Source organism: Cervus elaphus, chromosome 5 (assembly GCF_910594005.1).
Source record: "Cervus elaphus chromosome 5, mCerEla1.1, whole genome shotgun sequence".
NCBI lineage: Eukaryota > Metazoa > Chordata > Mammalia > Artiodactyla > Cervidae > Cervus > Cervus elaphus.
This window is the reverse complement of record NC_057819.1, coordinates 109606096-109629425: the sequence shown is the minus strand read 5'-3', so window position 1 is coordinate 109629425 and position 23330 is coordinate 109606096. Positions and strand designations below refer to the sequence as shown.

Genomic DNA, 23330 nt, shown 5'->3' with positions numbered 1-23330 from the left:
TGCATTCCTTTTTATGGCTGAGGAATATTCCATTGCATATATGTACCATAGCTTCTTTATCCATTCATCTGTCGATGGACATCTAGGTTGCTTCCATGTTCTAGCTGTTGTAAATAACGTTGCAATTAACATTGGGGTACATTGTCTTTTTCAGTTTTGGTTTCCTCAGGGTATGTGCCTAGTGGTGGTGGGATTGCTGGGTCAAATGGTGGTTTTATTCCTAGATTTTTAAAGTAACCTCCACACCGTCTTCCATGGTGGCTGTATCAGTTTACATTCCCACCAACAGTGCAAGAGAATTCCCTTTTCTACACATCCTCTCCCTCATTTATTGTTTGTAGACTTTTTGATTATAACCATTCTGACTGATGTGAGGTGATACCTCATTGTAGTTTTGATTTGCATTTCTCTAATAATGAGCAACGTTAAGCATCTTTTCATGTGTTTGTTAGCCATCTGTATGTCTTTGGAGAAATGTCTGTTTGGTCTTTCCCCCACTTTTTGATTGGGTTGTTTGTTTTTCTGCTATTGACTTGTATGGGCTGCTTGTATATTTTGAAAATTAATCCCTTGTCAGTTGTTTCATTTGCTGTTATTTTCTCCCATCCTGAGAGTTGTCTTCACCTTGTTTATAGTTTCCTTTGCTGTGCAAAAGCTTTTAAGTTTAATTAGGTCCCACTTGTTTATTTTTGGTTTTACTTCCTTTACTCTAGGAGGTAGATCATAGAGGATCTTGTTTTATGTCATCAAGTTGAACTAGCTGCTTTTTAATTGAAATATTTTTTGTTTAAAGAATGAATAAAAATGAAGAATAAGCTGGTTATTCAGACTTCTGTTTTTGATAGATATCTTTTTAAAAAAATGAACCAAGTGATCTTGTCCATTTGAAGAAAACAACTGGTAGTATTTGTTACCAATCATAAAATTCAAGCTTTCCAAAAAATTAGAACTTTGTAAAACGTATTTCTGCTACAATGAGTTTGAGAGTCTTATTATTTAGAGACCCTTCTAATGAGACTGGTGTCGATATTAATGAATGAATTCTCTGTATTGCATTAAAAATGCATTTGGGGGATCAGCATAGCTCAGTGAACCAATATTTTCCATATGAATGATGCATGGTGTTATAAAATCAAGTGTAGGTAAAAGATCCATTCAAAGTCCAAATCATACCAATGAAAAAAGTTCATTGATATGATTTCAGATTCCACGTTGCTGCTAACCTTTTAACTACGACTTCTTGATTTTTGGCATGGTATCAAAGATGAATATCCACAATTATCTTTGTTCCACTTGTATATCTGTGTGGGGCTATATTTTCCTCACATGTTTCAACCAAACAATGTAACAGATTGAACGCAGAAACAATATAAGGATTCATTTTTATCTATTAAACTAAATATTACAGAGATAGGCAAAAATGTAAAATGATGCCATTTTCTCACTACTTTTTGTTTGGAAAAATGTAATTATTTTTCATAAAAACATGTTATTTGTGTTAGCTTTTAATGGGCTTATTATGTTATTTCTAAATTAATACATACTTTTAAAAACTCCTCAAATCTAATTTCCAAAATGGTAAATATTGACAGATATAATCCACAAAAACAAAAGCCCTTTGGGAGTCCTCAGTAACTTTTAAGATTACAAAGAGGTCCAAGGACTTCCCTGATGGTCCAGTGGTTAAGATTTTGCCTTTCAGTGCAGGGCGTGTGATCCCTGGTGGAGGCTTTAAGATCCCACATGCTTCAGGGCTTAAAAACCCAAAACATAAAGCAGAAGAAATATTGTAAAAAATTCAATAAAAACTTTAAAAATGGTCCACATCAAAAACAATTTTTTTAAAGAATAGAGATCATGAGCCCCAGAATACTCAGAACCAGTGATCTGGACAGTCATCAAATGCCTACTAATATTCCGCAAAAGAGAGATGCTGTGCCTAGCCTCTCTGATGCAGGGGCGCGCACCATCACCTATGAAGGGATTTTCTCAGAAATCAAACCTGGATCTGATCAAGCCTCTTGATCTAACTACAAATTTATAGAAATTTCAGGGAACAAAGGAACTTAGCCAGGGGGCGGCTGAAATCAGCAGTCCAGATGTGGAAAATCCAAATAATGTAGGATAAACAACATGGTTCCTTAAACAAGTAAGTTGCTAGGAAGAGATACAGAGGAATCTATATATTAAAAGGAACTGATGAAACATATCAAGCAATGTATGGATCTTATTTAGATTCTGCTTTGATTCTATTTTTAATTGGAGTATAATTGATTTACAGTATCATCAGTTTCTGTGTACAGCAACGTGAATCAGCTCCATGTATACATGCATCCCCTCCTTCTTCAGCCTGCCCCCCACCCCACCACACCCCACTCCACCCCTCTAGGTTGTCACAGAGCACCAAGCTGAGCTCCCTGTGCTATATAGCAGCTTCCCACTAGCTATTTTTTTTATGCATGGTTGTCTCTATATTCAAATGCTACTGTCTCAGTTTGTCCCACCCTCTTCTTCCGCTCTGTATCCACAAGTCTGTTTTCTATGTCTGAGTCTCTTCCTGCCCTGCGAATAAGTTCATCAGTACCATTTTTCTAGGTTCCATATATATGCCTTAATATACGATGTTAGTTTTTCTCTTTCATACTTATTTCCGTCTGTACAAAAAAGAAAAAAGACAGAAGGGAACTCTGTGCACATTTGATGGTAATAAAGACTGATTGTTAGGTTTTTAGCTGATAATGGTGTCTGTGTGTGTGTAAGAACCTTTATCTGAATCACCCAAGCCTTAAGCAAAGAAGCAGAACTTTAATGAGGATTGCACAATAAGAAATTTATTATAGGAATTAACACAGTTTTGGGACGAGTTCCAAAAAAAACATTAGAGAAAAGTCACCAATCATCATAGGTGAATGAGCTGGAACTGGGAAGAATTCAGAAACATCTGTTTTCTGGAGTACAGCCACAAAGAGATTTCCTGGAAAAGTATATGAAAGGTTGTTTGTTCCTCATGGTTACCACTACTGTGAGTTCTCAGAAAAAGTTCTTATAGTGAACTTGAGGTAGTTGGTCAGCAGGGCCAGCTGTTGGGAAGGAGGGCTGGACACAGAGTTGAGGGAAAGAGGACCAAGTGGATGGAACTTGCCAGCATCTGCACTGCCTCTGAGTCTCATGCAAATTTCTCTGTGGTCATCCCTAACCTGGTGTTACACAGGGAAGGGAATTCCAGCTTGGTTCATCTGAGTACAAAACTGCCACATACCCTTCAAAAATAGAATATTTACTGATGAAATGATGTGATGTCAAGATTTTCTTCGAAGTGAGGGAATAGGTGAAGAAACAGATTTTGTCCAGGAGTAGAAAATAGGTAATAGGTATAATAAAATTCATGTTATTGCTTTTTTTATTTGTTGTATGTACTTGGGATTTTTTTTCTATAATTAAAAAGTTTTTTTTTAAGTACCCTGATCACCCCTTGCATTTTTCCCTTGGAGTATCATTAACTTTATGGGTTTTATTTTATTTAATATGTTATAGTTAATTATAGTCATTGTTCTTGTTGATGTATCAACTATCTCAAATATGGCTGGTAGAAGACCCTTTAAACTGGCTCCTCTTTCTTGGATATAACTGTAGTCTTCTTAGGTAGCCCCCTTCCCTTCTGGCATCACAGGATATTCTAGACTTGCTTTGAATTTTCCTTAGCCAAAGCCAGAATCAGCCATTTCTGCAAGGGGCTCTGATTTTCTTTAGAGGGGAATGCTGTGTGTAAACCAAGATCCAGATGTTATATGTGCTCATAATTATTAGTGTGGTATCATTTCTTCCAGGTTCTTTCCTTTTTAAAAAAATTTATTGGAGCATGGTTGATTTACTATGTGTCAGTTTCTAGTGTGCAGGAGCGTGATTCAGTTATACATATTTTTATATATACTTTTTCATATTTTTTCCATTATGGTTTGTCACAAGATATGGATTATAGTTCCCATAGGAACTATAGGGTAGGACCTTGTTTATCCATTCTAATAGTGTATATCTGTTAATCCCAGACTCCCAGTTCTTCCCTCCCTTACCCTCCCTCCCTTGGCAACCACGTCTGTTCTCTGTGCCTGTTTCTGTTTTGTAGATATGTTCATTTGTGTTGTATTTTAGATTATACATATAAGTGATATAATATGGTATTTGTCTTTCTCTTTTTGACTTTGCTTAGTCAAATAGATAATCTCTTAGTTATAGATAATCTCTATAACGTGTTGTTGCTCAGTTGTGTCTGACTCTTTGCGACCCCATGGACTATAGCCTATGAGGCTCCTCCATCCATGGGATTTTCCAGGCAAGAGTACTGGAGTGGGTTGCCATTTCCTTCTCAAGGGGATCTTCCCAACCCAGGGATCGAACCCGGGTCTCCTGCATTGCAGGGAGATACTTTACTCTCTAAGCTACCAGGGAAGCCCTATGATAATCTCTAGGTCCATCCAATTTGCTGCAAATGGCGTTATTTTCTTTTCATGGCTGAGTAATATTCCATTGTATAAAGGTGTACCAGACCTTTATCCATTCATGGACAGTTAGGTTGCTTCCATGTCTTGGCTATTGTAAATAATGCTACTGTGAACATAGGGGTGCATATATATTTTTGAATTATAGTTTTGTGTAGATAAATGCCCAGGAGTGGGATTGCTGGATCATATGGTAGCAATATTTTTAGTTTCTTTCTCTTTTTTTCTTTTGACTGTACTGGGTCTTTGTTGCAGCATGTGGGCTTTCTCTAGTTGTGTCGTGCAGGCTCAGGAGTTGTAGTGCATGGGCTTAGTTGCCCAGCACTATGTGGGATCTTAATTCCCCGACCAGGGATCAAACTGAGTCCGCTGCATTGGAAAGGTGGGTTCTTAACTACCGGACCACTAGGAAAGTCCCTATTTTTAGTTCCTTAAGGAACCTCCATACTGTTCTCTATAGTAACTGCACCAATTTACATTCCCACCAACAGTGTAGGAGGGTTCCCTTTTCTCTACACCCTCTCCAACATTTAGTATTTGTAGACTTTTTAGTGATGGCCCTTCTGACTGGTGTGAGGTGTTATCTCATTGCAGTTTTGAATTGCATTTCTCTAATAATTAGCATTGGTGAGCATCTTTTCATGTGCCTCTTGGCCATCTGTATGTCTTTTGGAGAAACGTCTGTTTAGATCTTCTGCCCATTTTTTGATTGTTCTTTTTTGTTTGTCTTGATTTTGTTGTTGTTATTGAATTGTATGATCTGTTTTTATATTTTGGAAATTAAGCTCTTGTAGGTCACATCATTTGCAAATATTTTCTCCTAGTCTGTAGGTTGTCTTTCTGTTTTGTTTATGGTTTCCTTTGTTGTGCAAAAGCTTGTAAGTTTAAAAAAAAAAAAAAAAGCTTGTAAGTTTGATTAGGTTCCATTTCTTTACTTTTGTTTTTATTTCTGTTGCCTTTGGAGACTGTTTTAGGTCCTTTCTTAAATAAGGGATGTTTAATAAATTAAGAATGGATGTTGGGGGTCTTCCCTGGTCGTCCAGAGGGTGTGACTCCATGCTTGCAGTGCAGGGGGCCCTGGTCAGGGAACTAGATCCCACATGCTGCAACTAAGAGTTCACATGCTATAACTAAGCTTGCATGTTGCAACTAAATATCCTGTGTGCAACTAAGACCCAGTACAGCAAAATAAACAAATTAATTTTAAAAAAAGAACAGAGGGAGTTCAAGAGGGAGAGGACATGTGTATACCTACGGCTGATTCATGTTGATGTTTGGCAGAAACCAACAAAATTCTGTAAATCAATTATCCTTCAATGAAAAAGTAAATAAATTTTAAAAGAGAATGGATAATTTTATTAAATGATTTTAAAATCATCTGTCAATATAATCATATTGGGAGTTCTCCTGACCTGAATTTCCACTTGGTGAAATTTATTAATAAATTATTGGAAGGCGAAGATATTGAATAATATCCTCCTAACTGAGAAGGAACTTTGAGACCCAAAACCAAAGCAGGTAACTGCATGAAGAGCAATTATGAAGTTTATTGTGGGTGACTTACACATGGGCAGGAGCTGGCAGACGATCCAGAGGCATTCAAAGCTGCAGAAAAGGGTACAGGGGATTTAAAAGACCAAAGCTGAAAATAAAATCTGACTACTAGGGAGAATCTCATCCATGTTGATGGGAAATGGATGTTTTTCACTCCCTTTGTGTGTGTGGGGGGAGTCCGGTTCTCATGACCATTAACCATTCACATCAGCAAAAGGCATTCTTCCAGTTTTCATGTCAGATGAAGGCCAGGGGAAAAGTTAATAGGAAACTCCCCTGGCTTAGGCACACTTCTTTTGAGTAGGCTAAAGCTCAGTCTTGCAGGAAGGGAAACAGGTGATAGTTTAAGGAGGAAAAATTATATGGAATACCATGAAAGTCATTTACCCAGAGAATTTTTTCTCCTCATTTTTGTTTTGTTTTTATTCAATGACACACAGTTTCATTTCCTGCTAGCAGAAGGAAAAGAACCAAACCCTCAAAAAGGCCAAGACCACATTCCCCTATTGTTCCTGATTTGTTTCCTTCTGTTAGGTTGAAAATTGTGTAATGAACTTATGACATTGTTATTCTTAAAAAAAAAAAAAGAGATAGGACTGTGGGCCTAGGAGGAAGTTGGAGTGTTTTAATCACACTATAAGATTGAATCATCCTTGCTCTCCTGGAAGAGCTTCATTTATTAGTGATGAATCTTTCATTTAGGATACCATTATACTCTGCTAATATTTGTTCAGCATGCTTACAGCATTATTCTTCAGTACTTATACTTGCATCACTGTAAAACTGGCTTTTGTAAATTGGCGTGGAATTGCTTACTTATGGAATATGGATTTCTGATTTTGTTGAGGCCTTTGACAACTTCCTTGTTTTTTTTTTTTCTTTCACTTTAATGGATCTGTTTAGATCATCTCTTTCATCTAGGTATTCAAGATCTAGGCTTCTCCTTGTGTCTCTTACCTATTCTATCTTCTCTTCCTTCTCTCCTCTCCTCTATTCTCAGTTCAGGGGGCCAGATTTAGCTGATATCTGCTTACCAATTCCTGGAAAAGAAATTCTGGCTGATTGGCCCAGCTCTGAGGTGTTTGCCTTTGGTCCAACCAGTCAATGGTCAGGGGAGAATCATGTGATACAACTAGCTCATAGGTGTGACCTCTGTGGGTCAGGCCGGAAAAGAGTCTTAGAGCAGGGAGGTTATTAAGTAGGGAGATATCTAAAAAGTTGTCTCCTCCGTGCTTGGGTTTAATAATTATTCCACTTCAGATGTTTTCTAATTTGCCACTTTCCATTTGCATTGTTATTAGGTTCTTGTTTCTACTTTTCTTAGATTCATTTTGTCATCCATTTTCAAACTTATTTGATTGTTTAATTTATTAATTTTATGTCTTGTGATCAGAAATTTGTATTTAAATTCAAAATTTCCACTCAGCATAATTTTAGTGTATTCCATAGTTTTGTATGTAGTATCTTCATTATCCTTATATTTTTGTTCTGATACTGTCCTTGACTCAAACTGTTGCTTTGGAAAGCTTAAAAATTTTTTTCCATGTTGTGGAAGAGGGGGCTTACTATTATTATAGGTTGTATTTAAATTATTTATTTATTTGTTTGTATTTGGCTGTGCTGAGTCTTCTTCGCTCCACAGGCTTTTCTCTAGTTGCAGTGAGCAGGGGCTACCGTTCCTTGCAGTGTGTGGGCTTCTCATTGTGGTGGCTTCTCTTATTGCAGAGCACAGGCTCTAGGGCATGCAGGCTTCAGTAGTTGTGGCTTTTGGACTCTAGAGCACAGACTCACTAGATGTGGTGCATGGGCTTAATTGCTTCACAGCATGTGGGATCTTCCCTGACCAGGGATTGAACCTGTGTCTTCCTGCGTTGGCAGGCAGAGTTTTTACCACTGAGCCACCAGGGTAGCCCCTATCGGTTACATTTTGATTGCACTTGTTAGTGTGTGGAGTGTATAATCTAAATGATTTCTACTTTATTGTGGTTTTCTTTGTATTCAAATAAGTGGCCAACTTTTGTAAATGTACTAAAAGCTCTTTAACAGAATATGAGATCTAAAATGTAGCTGCAGACTTTCCTGGTGGTACATTGGATAGGAATCTGCCTGCCAATGCAGGGAATGTGTTTTCAATCCCTGGTCCGGGAAGATTCCACATGCCGAAGAGCGACTAAGCCCGTGCACCATAACTGTTGGTTCTGTACTGTAGAGTCCAGGACCCGCAACTACTGAGCCCTAGCTGTAGAGCCCATGCCCTGAAACAAGAGAAGCTACCGCGATGAGAAACTCACACACTGCAATGAAGAGTAACCCTCACTCGGCGCAACTAGAGAAAGCCCTCCTGCAGCAATGAAGACCTAGTGGCAACCCAAAATAAATAAAATACATAAATTTAAAAAAAATTAGTTGCTTTCTTGCTTTATATATTTCTGAGACTTGGTTTGGTAGGGAATGAGATGCTAGAGTGTTAGACATGAGAATGTTAGAATCCATGACCACCTTTGGATTTGTAATCTTTCTCCTCCCATATTCTGCCATTCTTTGTGTAAATAATGCTATTATCTAGTGGATACAGTTCATGACCACTACATGATCTATATCTGTTTTGTAGATCACTCGTGATCACAGTAAGTGATCTTTTTGGCCCCATTTAATTTTTTTTTTTTTTGCCTCCAATTCAACTATGTTGACATTAATACTGCAAGCCTTACTTTTCCCCTCCCCCCGCCTTGGGCTTTGGCACATTCTTTTATTTGTGATTTTTCTGAGTGTCTGTTGCAACTTGATTCTTTCCTCTTCTATTTATCAGAAATCAGTCTTGGTAAGTAGTAGAAGATATAGGTTTAATTGACCTTTTCCCTCCAGTTACTCTTCCCATCTATATTATATAGTCAGGTCCTTTTATGTTTCATGTAATCAAGGAAAAAAGATTTACACATCATTTGCTCTTTTGTGTCCTAACAGCTCTAGATGTCTGTGGATCCTCAAGATGTCGGTCTTATTCTTGGCCCTGGGCATTGTGTTATTTATGTTCAGAAGTGTGTACTTGTATCCAGAATCCAGCAGCAACAAAGCACCACTCCCTCAGCCTAGTCTGGCTGCCGGAATGCTGAAGCTTCTCCCTGAGGAACATATCAAGAACCTGTTTACCCACGATGGAATCTGGTGAGATAGCCAGTTATTCCCCCTTGGTCTGACCTCTCGCTCCCTCCTCCTGTGGCTGACAGTGTCCTATTGTGCCTGCCTTACAGCCAGTTTCCTACCTTCCTGCTCCTGTGCTGATTGTGAATGTGATTCCAAACTACAGGACCAGAAAAGATCTTGGTTTGCAGAGCACAGGCTCTGTTCCCTATAACACCCAGCAAAGTCCCTTGTGATTTTGGAGGGCCCGTTTAACACAAACTACAGGAAAGGCGTGGCCTTTCTGTCCCTTTGGCTTCCTCTTCAGATGGGTGGGGCTGAGATGCCATTGCGGCTGTCAAGTTTAAAGCAGTTTGGAGAGGGCTTCCCTGGTGGCTCAGTGGTAAAGAATCCGCTTGCCGATGCAGGAGACAAGGGTTTGATCCCTGGTTCTAGGAAGATCCCACAGGCCGCTGAGCAACTAAGCCTGTGCCACAGTTACTGAGCCGGTGCTCTAGAGCCCGTGCTCCACAAGAGAAGCCACCGCAGTGAGAAGCCCCTGCACCGCAACTAGAGAAAGCCTGCACAGCAGGGAAGACCCAGCAACAACCAAAAATAAATAAATGAAAATTATTAAAAAAAAATAAATAAAGGGGCTTCCCTGGTGGTCCAGTGGTTAAGACTCCATGCTCTCAATGCAGGAGACACGGGTTCAAACCCTGGTCGGGGAACTAAGATCTCACATGCCATAGAGCATGGCCAAAACAAAACAAAAATAAATAAACACCTTAAAAAAAAATAAAGAAGTTTAGGGAATTCCCTGCCAGCCCAGTGATTAGGACTTGGAACTTTCACTACTGAGCCTGGGTTCAATCCCTGGTCAGAGAACTAGCCACGGCTTGTGGGATCTTAAGTAGAAGTTTGGTGCAGGAGATGATTCAAGAGAGGGTTTTTTTTTTTTTTTTAATTACAAAATTTATTTTTTATTATTTGAAACAATTTATTGGAGTATAATGACCGACAATGATGTGTTAGTTTCAGGTGTGTAGCAAAGTGATTCAGTTATACATGTACATATATTCATTCTTTTTCAGATTCTTTACCCATGTGGGTTATTACAGAATATAGTGTAGATTTCCCTATGCTATACAGTAGGTCTCTGTTGGTTATCTGTTTTATATACAGTAGTGTGTGTGTGTTAATCCCAAGTTCCTATCCATCCTCCTGCCACATGTCTGCTTTGGTCACTATAAGTTGGTTTTGAGAGGGGGCCTTCTTATCCCTTCTCCTCGCTGTGTCTTTGGGAATGGCTACTGCTGGGATTCTAGAGTCTCAACCCAACCTGGATGGTGGTTGTGAGAAAGGAGAGTCTGGGGGGAACAGCACACTGGGTTAGACTTCAAGCGCCCGGTTCACCCGCCAGCCCACCCAGTCTGTGATCTTAGTCCTCATCTTGTTTTAGGCTCTTCCCGAAAAACCAGTGCAAATGCGAAGCCTTGAAACATCAGGAAAGCTATAACTTTGAGAATGCCTATGGCCAGACTGACCTCCCTGCGGTGAAAATGAGGAGACAAGCTGAATTTGAACACTTTCAGAGGAGGTAATGCAGACCACCGGGGCTCTTGGGCCCTGAGGTGGTGTGGAAGGTCTCCCCCCTCTCTCCTGAGGGTGTAGGGCTAGGGAGAGAAGAAAGGCAGTCCCACTCTTGCAGGGTCCCTGGAAAGAACTACTAAGAATAGACCAAGTAAAGAGAACTGAGGAAATAGTCCTTCAGTGAAGATTTACAAAACTTGGAAATTCCCTAGCAGTCTAGTGGTTAGTACTCGGCGTTTTCCTTGCTGGGGCCTGGATTTGATCCCTGGTTGGGGAATGAAGAGGCTACGAGCTATGTTGTGAGGCCAATAACATGCACACAAACCAAAAAACCCCCCAAGACACTTGACATGTCTCAAGCATTTCATAATAAAGAAAGAGGAAAGGAGGGAAAAGACTGAGACATCAGTGCCATGTTGGTGGCTCAGCCTCCACACACCCAGGCCATCAGAGCCTTTAGTCTCACCAGGTTGCACTGTCTGATTCATTTATATGTTGAGAATGTACTGTCCCTCTGCTGTGTGCAAAGCCCAGAGTTAACCTTTGGGATGTGTTGACCAGGATTGTTGGTTGAAAACAGGAGAAATGGATTCTGCCTGGCTTATGTTAAGAGGGAATCTGTAGGAAAGATGTTGGTACTTTCCCATAGCCGTAAGTGGTAGGATGACCAGGTTGGGAAATCAAGAACCAGGGGAGCACAGAATGGCTGGGCAGTTTCTTTTCTCTTTTTTCCCCCTAGGAATCATTTATGAGTTACAGTGGGAAGTGTGCTGTAATAAATAATAACCACTTAAGGACTTGAACTCTGGAATAGGCTGGATGGCAAGTTGCTTAACATCACAGACTTCAGTATCTTCATATGAAAAACTGTAACAGTTTATTACAGTAATAGCAGTTTATTACAGTAATAACAGTTTATTACTGTAATAGGTTATTTGTAAGAAAAACTGTGTTTACATGCAAAGAGCTAGCAGCTCATACAGGGCCTGATGTACAGAAGCATTGCAAAAATATTATCTACTGTTTTGCTTGGTTTATTATTAACATTATCATTCTTATAGCTCTTCATGGGCAGAACAGGATACAGTAAGAGGGACTTCCTTGATGGTCCAGTGATTAAAACTCCACGCTTCCACTTTCGAAAGCACATGTGTGATCCCTGGTTTGGGAACTAAAACCACATCCTACATGCCATGCAGAATAGCCAAAAAGAAACAAAACACATAAATAACCTAAATAGTAATAAGTGCTATGGGAGGTAAATTAAATATCATTGTCGAAGGCGTAAAGTTTAATGGGACAATGAAAGAAGGTTATCTTGGACTCTGATTTGTGTTATCTTTTCTTGTCTATCACAACCCCCCATAAAAGAGCATTCCAGAAGGAAGAATTAACAATGCCCAAAGCCAGGGTGGGTTACGTGACAGGAAAACAGGCCTTTGCTGATGGCTGCATGACAGGAAAGCAGGCCTGGACCGTTTTGCCTAGTGTGTCAAGGGGAGGCTGGAGGTATGAGCCCAGAGAGGCCGTTGGTGACGGCGGTGGTAAGCCAGCAGGTGGAGTGTGCATTTTGCTTTCTGGGTAATACAAAGAATTGAACAGTTTTTGTTTATTTGTTTATGATTTATTTTGGTTGCACTGGGTCTTGCTTACTGCGTGTAGGCATTCTCTATTTTCGGTGAGCGGGTGCTATTTGTGGCAGTGCTCTGACTTCTCCTTGTGGTGCCTTCTCGTTGCGGAGCGTGGGCTCTAGAGCGCAAGGGCTTCAGTAGTTTCAGCTCGCAGGCTCAGTAGTTGTCTACAGGGTTAGTTGCACTGCTGCGTGTGGAATCTTCCCAGACCAGAGATCCAACCCATGTCCCCTGCTTTGGCAGGTGGATTCCTAACCACTGTACCACCAGGGAAATCCTTGAACAGTTTTTAAAGTTGGCAACTTATTCTATGAGACAGGTGCAGGCTAAGTTGCTTCAGTTGTGTCTGACTCTTTGCGACCCCATGGACTGTAGCCTGCTAGGCTCCTCTGTCCATGGGATCCTCCAGGCAGGAATACTGGAGTGGGTTGCCATGCCCTCTTCCAGGGGGATCTTCTGGACCCAGGGATTGAACCTGTGTCTCTTACATCTCCTGTGCTGGTAGGTTCTTTACCAACACCAGCCCATTCTATGAGATACTTTCATATGTAAAATACCACTGTGGCTTTTCTGCAGAGGATAAACTGGAGGGAAGGTAAAGGGAAGGCAGGGACAAATGTTGAGGTGCTGGGACGAAGGTAAACATTTTCTCCTGCTGCGACAATTGTATGTGCTGCTTTGATGACCAGTCCCTAGGCTTTACTGCTCAGTTGCCTGAGCCTAAGTCTTGAATTAAGGAAGGGAAAAGGGGACTCTCGCCCTTGTGGGTTTGATTTCGAGAATGAGCCACTACCCCAGACTCCATACAAGTGGAAGACTCCCTGGAAGACGGAGGAGCAGCAGAAGGGAGTGTTGGAGATCAGGAAGCCAGTGCAGTGTGCAGGTGATCCTGGCTGGGGTTTGAGCCCTGGGCCTCCACGGCTGTGCGAGGAACATGGGGTTCAGTGGTTAACAGTGCTGCCAAGAGAGGCAAACCAGCTGCGTCCTCCATGTCTCAGATGGGCGACCTTGGACAAGCAGTTTAGCTTCCATAGGTACAGGGTGGAATGGCGATAGGGCCTCAGGTTGACATTTAGTAAGGTGATCCATGAAAGGCCTTAACAACCTCAGTGAAATCATAGGGTAGTAGAGGAGATAAGAAGAAGATGTAAATAGACATATGACATGGTAAGCGCTCACGCATGCAGTGTGTGCCCTGGCCCTGGGCCCCGGTAACACCCTCTGCCTGCCTCCTGCCAGGAAAGCCTGCTGCTTGCCTTCTGGTCTCTATTTGTCGCTGTCTGAGGTCCCTGTGCTCAGGGACTGTTAGCTCCTGGCACAGGGCTATCAGGCATCTGTAGAATTAGTGGATGGTGGCAGGGGAAACGCGTGAGACGGCTCCATCTCTGTCTGGGACGGCACAGGGCTGCAGAGAGAGAAAGAGAAGTCACGGAGTCCTCGGGAGAGAGCCCCAGCTGTGCACCGTGCATGGTGGGGGAAGGGAGAGCAGGAAGGGAGCTTTGAAGAGGTTGGAGCCGGCAAGGTGGGGACAGGGAGGGATAAGAAGAGGTACTAGCTCGAGTGGGGGGCTCGTCCAGAGGATGCTGGGCAGAAGGAGTTAGAGAAGGAACAGATTCCAAACAGGAAGGACCAAGTTTCACACCTGGCTGTGTTCTCACCTTCCCCTCCTTCACCTGTTTGAAAGGCCCCTCTCTCTTGGGATTATACCTGGTATGAACAAGAACAGGTATGAACAAGAACAGAGCCAGATATTGATAACTGACGCGAACCGAGTCTCAGGCCAGTAAGCAAGTTGCTGGGTGGGGAGACTCAGTGCAGGGCAAGGCACTGAGTCAGGCACAAAGGTCAGTCTGATCTAAATGACATCTCTCGATGAGCTTATAGTATTACAGAGGAGCATGGAGTGTGTCCTCCCCTGGGGTCAAGTGGCTGCTGAGTTACAGCCTCCCTGCACCGCCATTATCTGGGTGCGTGGAACCCAGCATTGAGTGCACATGGGCAGTCTGTGGCCTGGGGAGTGTTTTCAGCAAATTGCATGGAACTCAAGAGTTCCGTCCCCAGCTCAATGATAATAGCAGTCAGAGGGAGGGATGTGGTAGGGTTTAGGAGGTATTAAAAAAGATAATTAAAAAAAACATTCAGGAAGAAGGTGACATCCAAGCTGGCCTGACCTCTTTTACTGAACTGATCACTTTGTATTCTAGTTATGGGAGTTTGGCTCTGGGTTCTCACCCTTCCCAGAAAGGGACTTTACTGATATCTTTGTTCTGGGTTTAGCACAAGGCTGGGCAAGTCAAGGAAGCAATGAATAAGAGGCAAGGGGTGATGTGTGACTCTAGACGGAGCTCTGGGTGTGCTTCACTCCTTGATGGAAGAAAAGTAGTTTGGAGGATGAAGCTTCAGGAATTAAAAAAGAAAGAGAAAAAGCTCCCTTCATTTATTTAGTCAAAAAAGCAAGATGCAGATGGTTTGTACAGTGTGATACATTTGTGTTTAAACGAGGAGGGGGTGTTTCTCTGATTGTGTGTGTGCGGAGACATGTTTATATATGTTGAAGGGAGAAGGATGAACAGTGATGGTGTTTAACAGTGGGCTTTTGAAAGTAGCTTGTAGCATTTGCTAATTTCTGTGGTTCAACAGTCACACTGTGGCTGATTTCAAGCTATGAACAAGATTTCACTGGATTCCAGTTATAAAATATCTCCACCATTCAAATACAATAGATGAAAATAACCTCCAGAGCAGAGATAATAGGGAGATGTAGTAAAATAATTAGGAAGTGGTAAGTTTTGACTGCTTTTCAGCTGTGTTCCCATAATTTAATTTTTGTTAATAACTGTGTTTAAAAGCTGGCTTGCAAAATTCCTGAAAATTCAACAATTGACTGCACTGTGTGGGTACAGGCCGGCTCTCCCACACCACTATTACCCATTAATATCAATGGCTCTGTGTCCCTTTGTGGTGGCAAGTGATTTTGCCTCACAAGCCCTTTGCACACACAGTGTCCGAGCTTCCTGATGGACACTGGACTGGGCCAAGTCACTGAGGCACCCTCATTCAGGGGCCAGTATGCTGGCTACCAATTTAGGGGTATCCAAGAGGCCCAGCTCTGGGAAAAGTTTTCTGCTATTCAATCCCCTCAGAAAGAAAGATCCTGCTTGAGGTTAACAGTGTCCTTCTCCTTACCCAAGTCTTTCAAGGGCTCATTTCCCCCTCCAGTCTGAGGGATTCCCCACCCCCACCCCCAACCTCAGTTGTAATTACACTCTGGATAAACTACTCTCAGATGCACAAACTCCATCTGCTATCTCACTGTTTCTTTCTGCACTGCTGACAGTCCAGTGGCTTCTTGCTGGAATGAGGCAGGTCTGGAACTTGTGGGATGGATAGGACTCAGCCCTGGGTTTTTAATGTGTCAATACAGGTGTAAGCCAAGCTATCAGAATTTGGGTAACGCGTTCCAGTAGGTATCAGCTGAGTGGGACCTCTCAGGCCGGGAGCCTGGACAAAGACACTCTAAGGGCCTACCCAGATCCTCCTAGCCCCGTTCGTAGCAAAACACACCAGTTAACAGATTGCTTCCGCGTTCTCTGTTTCACACACTCTCCTCTGAATTTCATTTGGCATCTTCAGGCTAGAAACCTGTCTCTCTCAACTTAGCAAGTACAGACTTGTCTGGCCAAGGTCAGGTTACCCAAAGACTTTCTGTCCCAGCACACCGAGGGGAATAGGGGACTCTACAGCTCTTTGGTAAGAGCAAGTGGAGATTTTTCTGGGGGTGTTGTGGGGAAGCTGGGTAATAGAAAAGATGTTATTCCATATAATTTTTATATTGTTACACAGATCAGCACACATAATCACATATTTATGTATGTGTATACATATATAAATGTATACTACTGGGGTTTTGTGTATATATATTTATTTATTTATCATTGTATTGGACCTTCATTGCTTTGTGCGGGCTTTCTCTAGTTGCAGTTCAGTTCATTTCAGTTCAGTTGCTCAGTCCTGTCTGACTCTGCAACCACATGGACTGCAGCATGCCAGGCTTCCCTGTCCATCATCAACTCCTGGAGCTTGCTCAAACTCATGTCCATTGAGTCGGTGATGCCATCCAACCATCTCATCCTCTGTCATCCCCTTCTCCTTATGCCTTCAATCTCTCCCAGCATTAAGGTCTTTTCCAATGAGTCAGTTCTTCACATTAGGTGGCCAAAGTATTGGAGTTTCAGCTTCAGCATCAGTCCTTCCAATGAATATTCAGGACTGATTTCTTTTAGGATGGACTGGTTGGATCTCCTTGCAGTCCAAGGGACTCTCAAGAGTCTTCTCCAACACCACAGATCAAAAGCATCAGTTCTTCGGTGCTCAGCTTTTTTATGGTCCAATTCTTAACATGCATACATGACTACTGGAGGAACCATAGCTTTGACTAGATGGGCCTTTGTTGGCAAAGTAATGTCTCTGCTTTTTAATATGCTGTCTAGGTTGGTCATAGCTTTTCTTCCAAGGAGCAAGCATCTTTTAATTTCATGGCTGCAGTCACTATCTACAGTGATTTTGGAGCCCAAGAAAAGAAAGTCTGTCACTGTTTCCATTGTTTCCCCATCTGTTTGCCATGAAGTGATGGGACCAGATGCCATGATCTTCGTTGTTTTGAATGTAGAGTTTTAAGCCAACTTTTTCACTCTCCTCTTTCACTTTAATCAAGAGGCTCTTTAGTTCTTCTTTACTTTCTGCCATAAGGGTGATGTCATCTGTGTATCTGATGTTATTGATATTTCTCCTGGAAATCTTGATTCCAGCTTGTACTTCCAGCCCAATGTTTCTCATGATGTACTCTGCATATAAGTTAAATAAGCAGGATGACAATATACATCCTTGATGTATTCTTTTCCCAACTTGGAACCAGTCCATTACAGGTCCAGTTCTAGCTATTGCTGCTTGACCTGCATGCAGATTTCTCAGGAGGCTGATAAGGTGGTCTAATATTCCCATCTCTTGAAGAATTCTCCAGTTTGTTGTGATCCACACAGTCAAAGGCTTTGGCATAGTCAATAAAGCAGAAGTAGATGTTTTTCTGGAACTCCCTTGCTTTTTTTATGATCCAACAGATGTTGGCAATTTAATCTCTGGTTCCTCTGCCTTTTCTAAATCCAGCTTGAACATCTGGTAGTTCTCTTTTCACATACTGTTGAAGCCTGGCTTGGAGAATTTTGAGCTTTACTCTGCTAACGTGTGAGATGAGTGCAATTGTGCTGTAGTTTGAAATTTCTTTGGCATTGCCTTTGGGATTGGAATGAAAACTGACCTTTTCCAGTCCTGTGGCCGCTCCTGAGTTTTCCAGATTTGCTAGTAGCAGTGAGTGGGGGCTACTCTTGGTTGAGGTGGGCAGGTTTCTCACTGCAGTGGCTTCTCTTGTTGCAAAGCACAGGCTCCAGGTGCCCGGACTTCATCAGTTGCAGCTCTAGGGCTTAGTTGTATATTTTTAATGTAATCAGTACCGTAAGAACAAATCATTCTGAAATTTGCCTTTTCCTTCAATGATTTTTTTTCCATTTTAAACAGGAAATTTACTTAAATGATAAGATTTTTGGACTTCCCTGATGGTCCAGTGGTTAAAAATCTGTCTGCCAATGCAGGGGGCATGCGTTCGATATCTGGTCTAGGAAGATTCCACATGCCACGGGGCAACTAAGCCTGGGCGCCACAATGCAGTGAAGACCCAGCACAGCCATAAATAAGTAAAAACAAACAACAAGATGTTTGACTTGGTAGGAAACTATCCAAGATTAATTTCTTTTCTAGTAATTCATCCTTCCTTAAATACAGATTGCTCTACCTGTAACAGCTATGTATAAAAGAACTATAAAATTATCCTTGGTTTTACGATGATAAATGAAAAACATTAAATTCTCCAATAGGGGGACTTCCCTGGTGATCCAGCAGTTAAGAATCCACCTTGCAATGCAGGGGACATGAGTTTAATCCCTGGTCAGGGAACTAAGGTCCTACATGCAGCAGAGAGGCTAAGCTCACTTGCTGCAGCTGCTGGGCCCGTGGACCTCAACTGGAGAGTCCATGTCCACGTGCCACAACAGAGATCCTGCATGGCACAACTAAGACCTGACCCAGCCAAATCAATAAAATTTAAAAAGTAAAATTCTCCAATAGATCAAAGCATGCAACGACTTTTATCTTGTTGTGTTAAACATCGAAAGCAAAATAACTTAATGAATATAAAGACAAGAGCTCAGTGAGCCTACTGCTAATGGCGAAAGGGATATTTTCTCATAACCAGTATTCCCCCATCCCATCTCCATTTGATGTTGATCAAAACATACTATTGGCTATTCAGTTTTTAAAAAATGCAACATGTGGGAATTCCTTGGGTGGTCCAGTAGTTAGGGTTTCATACTTCCACTAAAGTGGCCTAGGTGCCATCTAGTAGGGGGACTAAGATCCCACAGTCCCCTCATTTCAACAATAAACAAACAAGCAAACAAATAAATATGCATGTGCACACACACCAGGAATGGGGAAGGGAAAATGAAAGAATAAAGAAAACAGTACTGTAGTGATCAGGAGGTGATAGAACCAAATTGCAGTTTTTCTGGTTTCTGCAGTGGCTCCTTGGCCTGGAGGAACAAACCAGCAGGTTTCCTTTCTAGTGGACAGCCCCTGTCTGCTGCTGGGACGCTTCACTGGTATCTCTAGCCTCTATATCCGGCTGTGTGTGTCTATCTCATTGATTGGCTGCCCATCAAGTCAGAATCTGATCTACCTCATGGACAAACCTTGCCAGTCACATAAACTTCCACTGGTTTGCTGAGTGGTGTGTGCCTCTTCATCTCAAATGGCCTGCCTCCTTCAAACCACGTGATTGCCAGTTCTCAGTTTTGAGTCCTTCCTTGGGATTTTTGTGGGTCAGCTCTGAGTCTCCTGTTGCTGCTTCACAAAAGAGGAAGTGAGAAGCACCAGGAGACTCTGATAAGTTTTTAAGAGTTACCTATACATCTATTTTGTTCTTTTTAATTGCTATACAGCTATGAGTATGAATGCATTGAATTTTATTAAGCCATTCCCCTGTTAAAAGATACTCTGATTTTTAGAAAATTTTCATTATTACAATTTCATAATTTATAATATTACATTGTACTTACATTCTTTCCTTCATTTATTAAGATGTGTATAAGGATGTTCATTTCAGACAGTGCTGAAACAAACCTTCTTATATGCATGTCCTACTGTTGACAACTTCAGGTTTCTCCCCCTACCTATAGCATCTGAATTGCTCAACCACAGGATATGCTTATTTCTGTTTTTAGTAAATATGGCCAAGATTGCCTTCAAGAGGACCTATATTAATTGACACTTTCATGAAGAGTCAGTAAATATAGTGCCTTGTTTATATACATGCTTGTGGGCAAAGTTGCTTCAGTCCTGCCTGACTCTTTGCGACCCTGTGGACTGTAGCCTGCTAGGCACCTCTGTCCATGGGATTCTCTAGGCAAGAATACTGGAGTGGGTTGCTGTGCCCTCCTTCAGGGGGTCTTCCCAGCCCAGGAATGGAACCCATGTCTCTTAAGTCTCATGCATTGGCAGGCGGGTTCTTTACCACTAGCGCCACCTGTGAAGCCCTGTTTATATATATACCTTCTACCTAATCAACACTCATTATTATCAAATTTTAAAACTTCAAGGAAAAGGTGCTGGTTTTTATTTACTCATTTGACTCACCTTCTCCATAATGTGCCTGCTCAGTAGTTGCCGCTTTCGAATTCAGTTACCCCATGGCATGGGTTCTTAGTTCCCTGACCAGGGATTGAACCCATATCCTATGCAGATTCTTAACCACTGGACCATCAGGGAAGTCCTCTTTTTTTAAATTTTTTATTTATCTGTTTAGGGCTGTGCTGGGACTTTGTTGCTTTGTGTGGGGCTTTCTCTAGTTACGGCTAGTGCGGGCTACTCCTTGTTGCAGTGCATGGGTGGCTTCTCTTGTTGCGTAGTCGTGGCGTACAGGTTCTGACAGGTTCAGTAGTTGCGGCTCACAGGTTTAGTTGCCCCACAGCATGTGGAATCTTCCCGGACCAGGGATGGAACTTCCGTTCCCTGCATTGGTAGGCAGATTCTTATCTACTGCACCACCAGAGAAGTCTGCCTTGTTGTTTTCTTAAAGTTTCATTTCCGTGACTTATATTGAAGCTGAATGTGTTTCATATATTTACTGGCCATTTGTATTTCCTCTTCTGTTAATTACCTATTTCTGTCTCTTTCCTCTTTTAAATTTTGGCTTTTTCATGTTCTCATACTTAAGTAGTCTAATCTTTCTTCCGGGTAATCTCGATGATTTCCATGGTTAACCAAGATCCCTGAAGCCTACATTTCAACTGTATTACCTTAGTCCCTCAAACAGTCAGTATCACTGGGTTGTCCTATATCCTTGACTGAGGGTTGTGTGATGTCCTTGACAACAAGACCATCTGAAAATTGTCATTGTGTTTGCTCTGAACATATTGAGAATCATCAACTCCGAGATAAAGTTTGTCACATGTTTTATTTTTTAGTTCAGCACCAGGAAGTTTGATGCCATTCAGCTGGTCTGCTTTGTCCTTTTAATAATAAATCCAGCACATTGATTGTCAATTACTTTGTACCCTGGCTACCAGGAAATTGGGTGTGACTTTGGTATTTCCCAAAAAAAACTGGCTTGACTGACATGACCTAATCATTTTTTTCTTTTTCATTGGTTGTGATTGTTTTTAATTAAAAAAAATATTTATTTTGGCTATGCTGGGTCTTCTCGGCTGCATGTGGGCTTTCTCTAGTTGTGGAGAGCAGGGGATATGCTCTCTAGGCGTGTGGGCTCAGTAGTTGTGGCACAGGGGCTTAGTTGCTCCAAGGCATGTGGGATTTTCCAGGATCAAGGATAGAAAATGTGTCCCCCTGCATTGGCGGGTGTTTTTTTTGGGACTGCATGGACTGTAGCCCACCAGGCTCCTCTGTCCATGAGGTTCTCCAGGCGTGGAGCAAGTTGCCATTTCCTCCTCCAGGGGAATCTTCCCAACCCTGGGATCAAAAGGATAAATAAATTTTCTTACTCTGGATGTTGTTGTTGGAATTTATGCCTGGAACTGTTGTACTTTCCTGGCAGCTATGACAGAAAAAAGTCTTCAGGCAAAGCTGACACCATCAAGGGGTAACCAGCAGGTATTCAACCTAGAAATTTGGCTATCTCACCAGAAGACTAACCAAACAGAAAACTAACCAGACTGATCACACGGATCACAGCCTTGCCTAACTCAGTGAAACTATGAGCCATGCCGTGCAGGGTCACCCAAGATGGATGGGTCATAGTGGAGAGTTCTGACAAAATGTGGTCCACTAGAGAAAGGAAAGGCAAGCCATTTTAGCGTTCATGCTGTGAGAACCCCATGAACAGTATGAAAAGGCGAAAAGATATGACACTGAAAGATGAACCCCCTAGGTTGGTAGGTGTCCAATATGCTACTGGAAGAGAGCAGAGAAATAGCTCCAGAAGGAATGAAGAGGCTGAGCCAAAGCAGAAACAGTCCCAGTTGTGGATGTAACTGGTGGTGAAAGTAAAGTCCAATGCTATAAAGAACAATTTTGCATAGGAACCTGGAATGTTAGGTCCATGAATCAAGGTAAATTGGACGTGGTCAAACAGGAGATAGCAAGAGTGAGCATCGACATTTTAGCAATCAGTGAACTAAAATGGACACAATGGGCGAATTTAATTCAGATGACCATTATGTCTACTACCGTGGGCAAGAATCCCTTAGAAGAAATGGAGTACCCATCATAGTCAACAAAAGAGAAATGTAGCGCTTGGTTGCCATCTCAAAAATGACAGAATGATCTGTTTCCAAGGCAAACCGTTCAGTATCACAGCAATCCAAGTCTATGTCCCAACCACTAATGCTGAAGAAGCTGAAGTTAAACAGTACTATGAAGACCTACAAGACCTTCTAGGACTAACACCCCCCAAAAATGTCCTTTTCATCATAGGGGACTGGAATTTGAAAGTAGGATACCTGGATAACAGGCAAGGTCAACAGATACCTAGAGTAACAGGCAGGTTTGGCCTTGGAGTACAAAATGAACCAGGGCAAAGGCTAACAGAGTTGAAGATGTAGCTCAGATCATGAACTCCTTATTGCAAAATTCGGACTTCAATAGAAGAAAGTAGGGAAAACCACTAGACCATTCAGGTATGACCTAAGTCAAATCCCTTACGATTATGCAGTGGAAGTGACAAACAGATTCAAGGGATTAGATCTGAAAGGGTGCCTGAAGAACTATGGATCGAGTTTCTTAACATTGTACAGGAGGCAGTGATCAAAACCATCTCCAAGAAAAAAGAAATGCAAAAAGGCAAAATGGTTGTCTGAGGAGGCCTTACAAATAGCTAAGAAAAGATGAGAAGTGAAAGGCAAGGAGAAAAGAAAAGACACACCCATCTGAATGCAGAGTTCCAAAGAATAGCAAGGAGAGATAAGAAAGCCATCTTAAGTGAACAACGCAAAGAAATAGAGGAAAACAATAGAATGGGAAAGACTAGAGATATCTTCAAGAAAATTAGAGATACCAAGGGAACATTTCATGCAAAGATGAGCACAGTAAAGGACAGAAACGGTATGGACCTAATGGAACCAGAAGATAATAAAAAGAGGTGGCAAGAATACACAGAAGAACTATACAAAAAATACCTTAATGACCCAGATAACCACAGTGGTGTGATTGCTTACCTAGAGACAGACATCTTGGGAGTGTGAAGTCAAGTGGGCCTTAGGAAGCATCAGACAAAGATAGTGGAGGTGATGGAATTCCAGTTGAGCTATTTCAAATCCTAAAAGATGATGCTGTGAAAGTGCTGCACTCAATATGCCAGCAAATTTTGAAAACT

The 23330-nt window shown here is 41.8% G+C and overlaps 1 protein-coding gene across 5 annotated transcripts in view; it reads left to right on the top strand.

Moving 5' to 3' along the window:
* Positions 1-23330, top strand: part of B4GALNT2 (beta-1,4-N-acetyl-galactosaminyltransferase 2) — a 61423-nt gene that overhangs the window by 13347 nt on the left and 24746 nt on the right. For all 5 annotated transcript variants that reach the window (XR_006341270.1, XM_043904259.1, XM_043904260.1 and 2 more), the window contains exons 2-3: positions 9015-9215; positions 10633-10770. Coding sequence is in view for 4 of the 5 variants with exons in the window: in XM_043904259.1 (XP_043760194.1) it covers positions 9015-9215; positions 10633-10770 (339 nt within the window). In the remaining variant the exon portion in view is untranslated. The remainder of the gene's footprint in view (positions 1-9014; positions 9216-10632; positions 10771-23330) is intronic.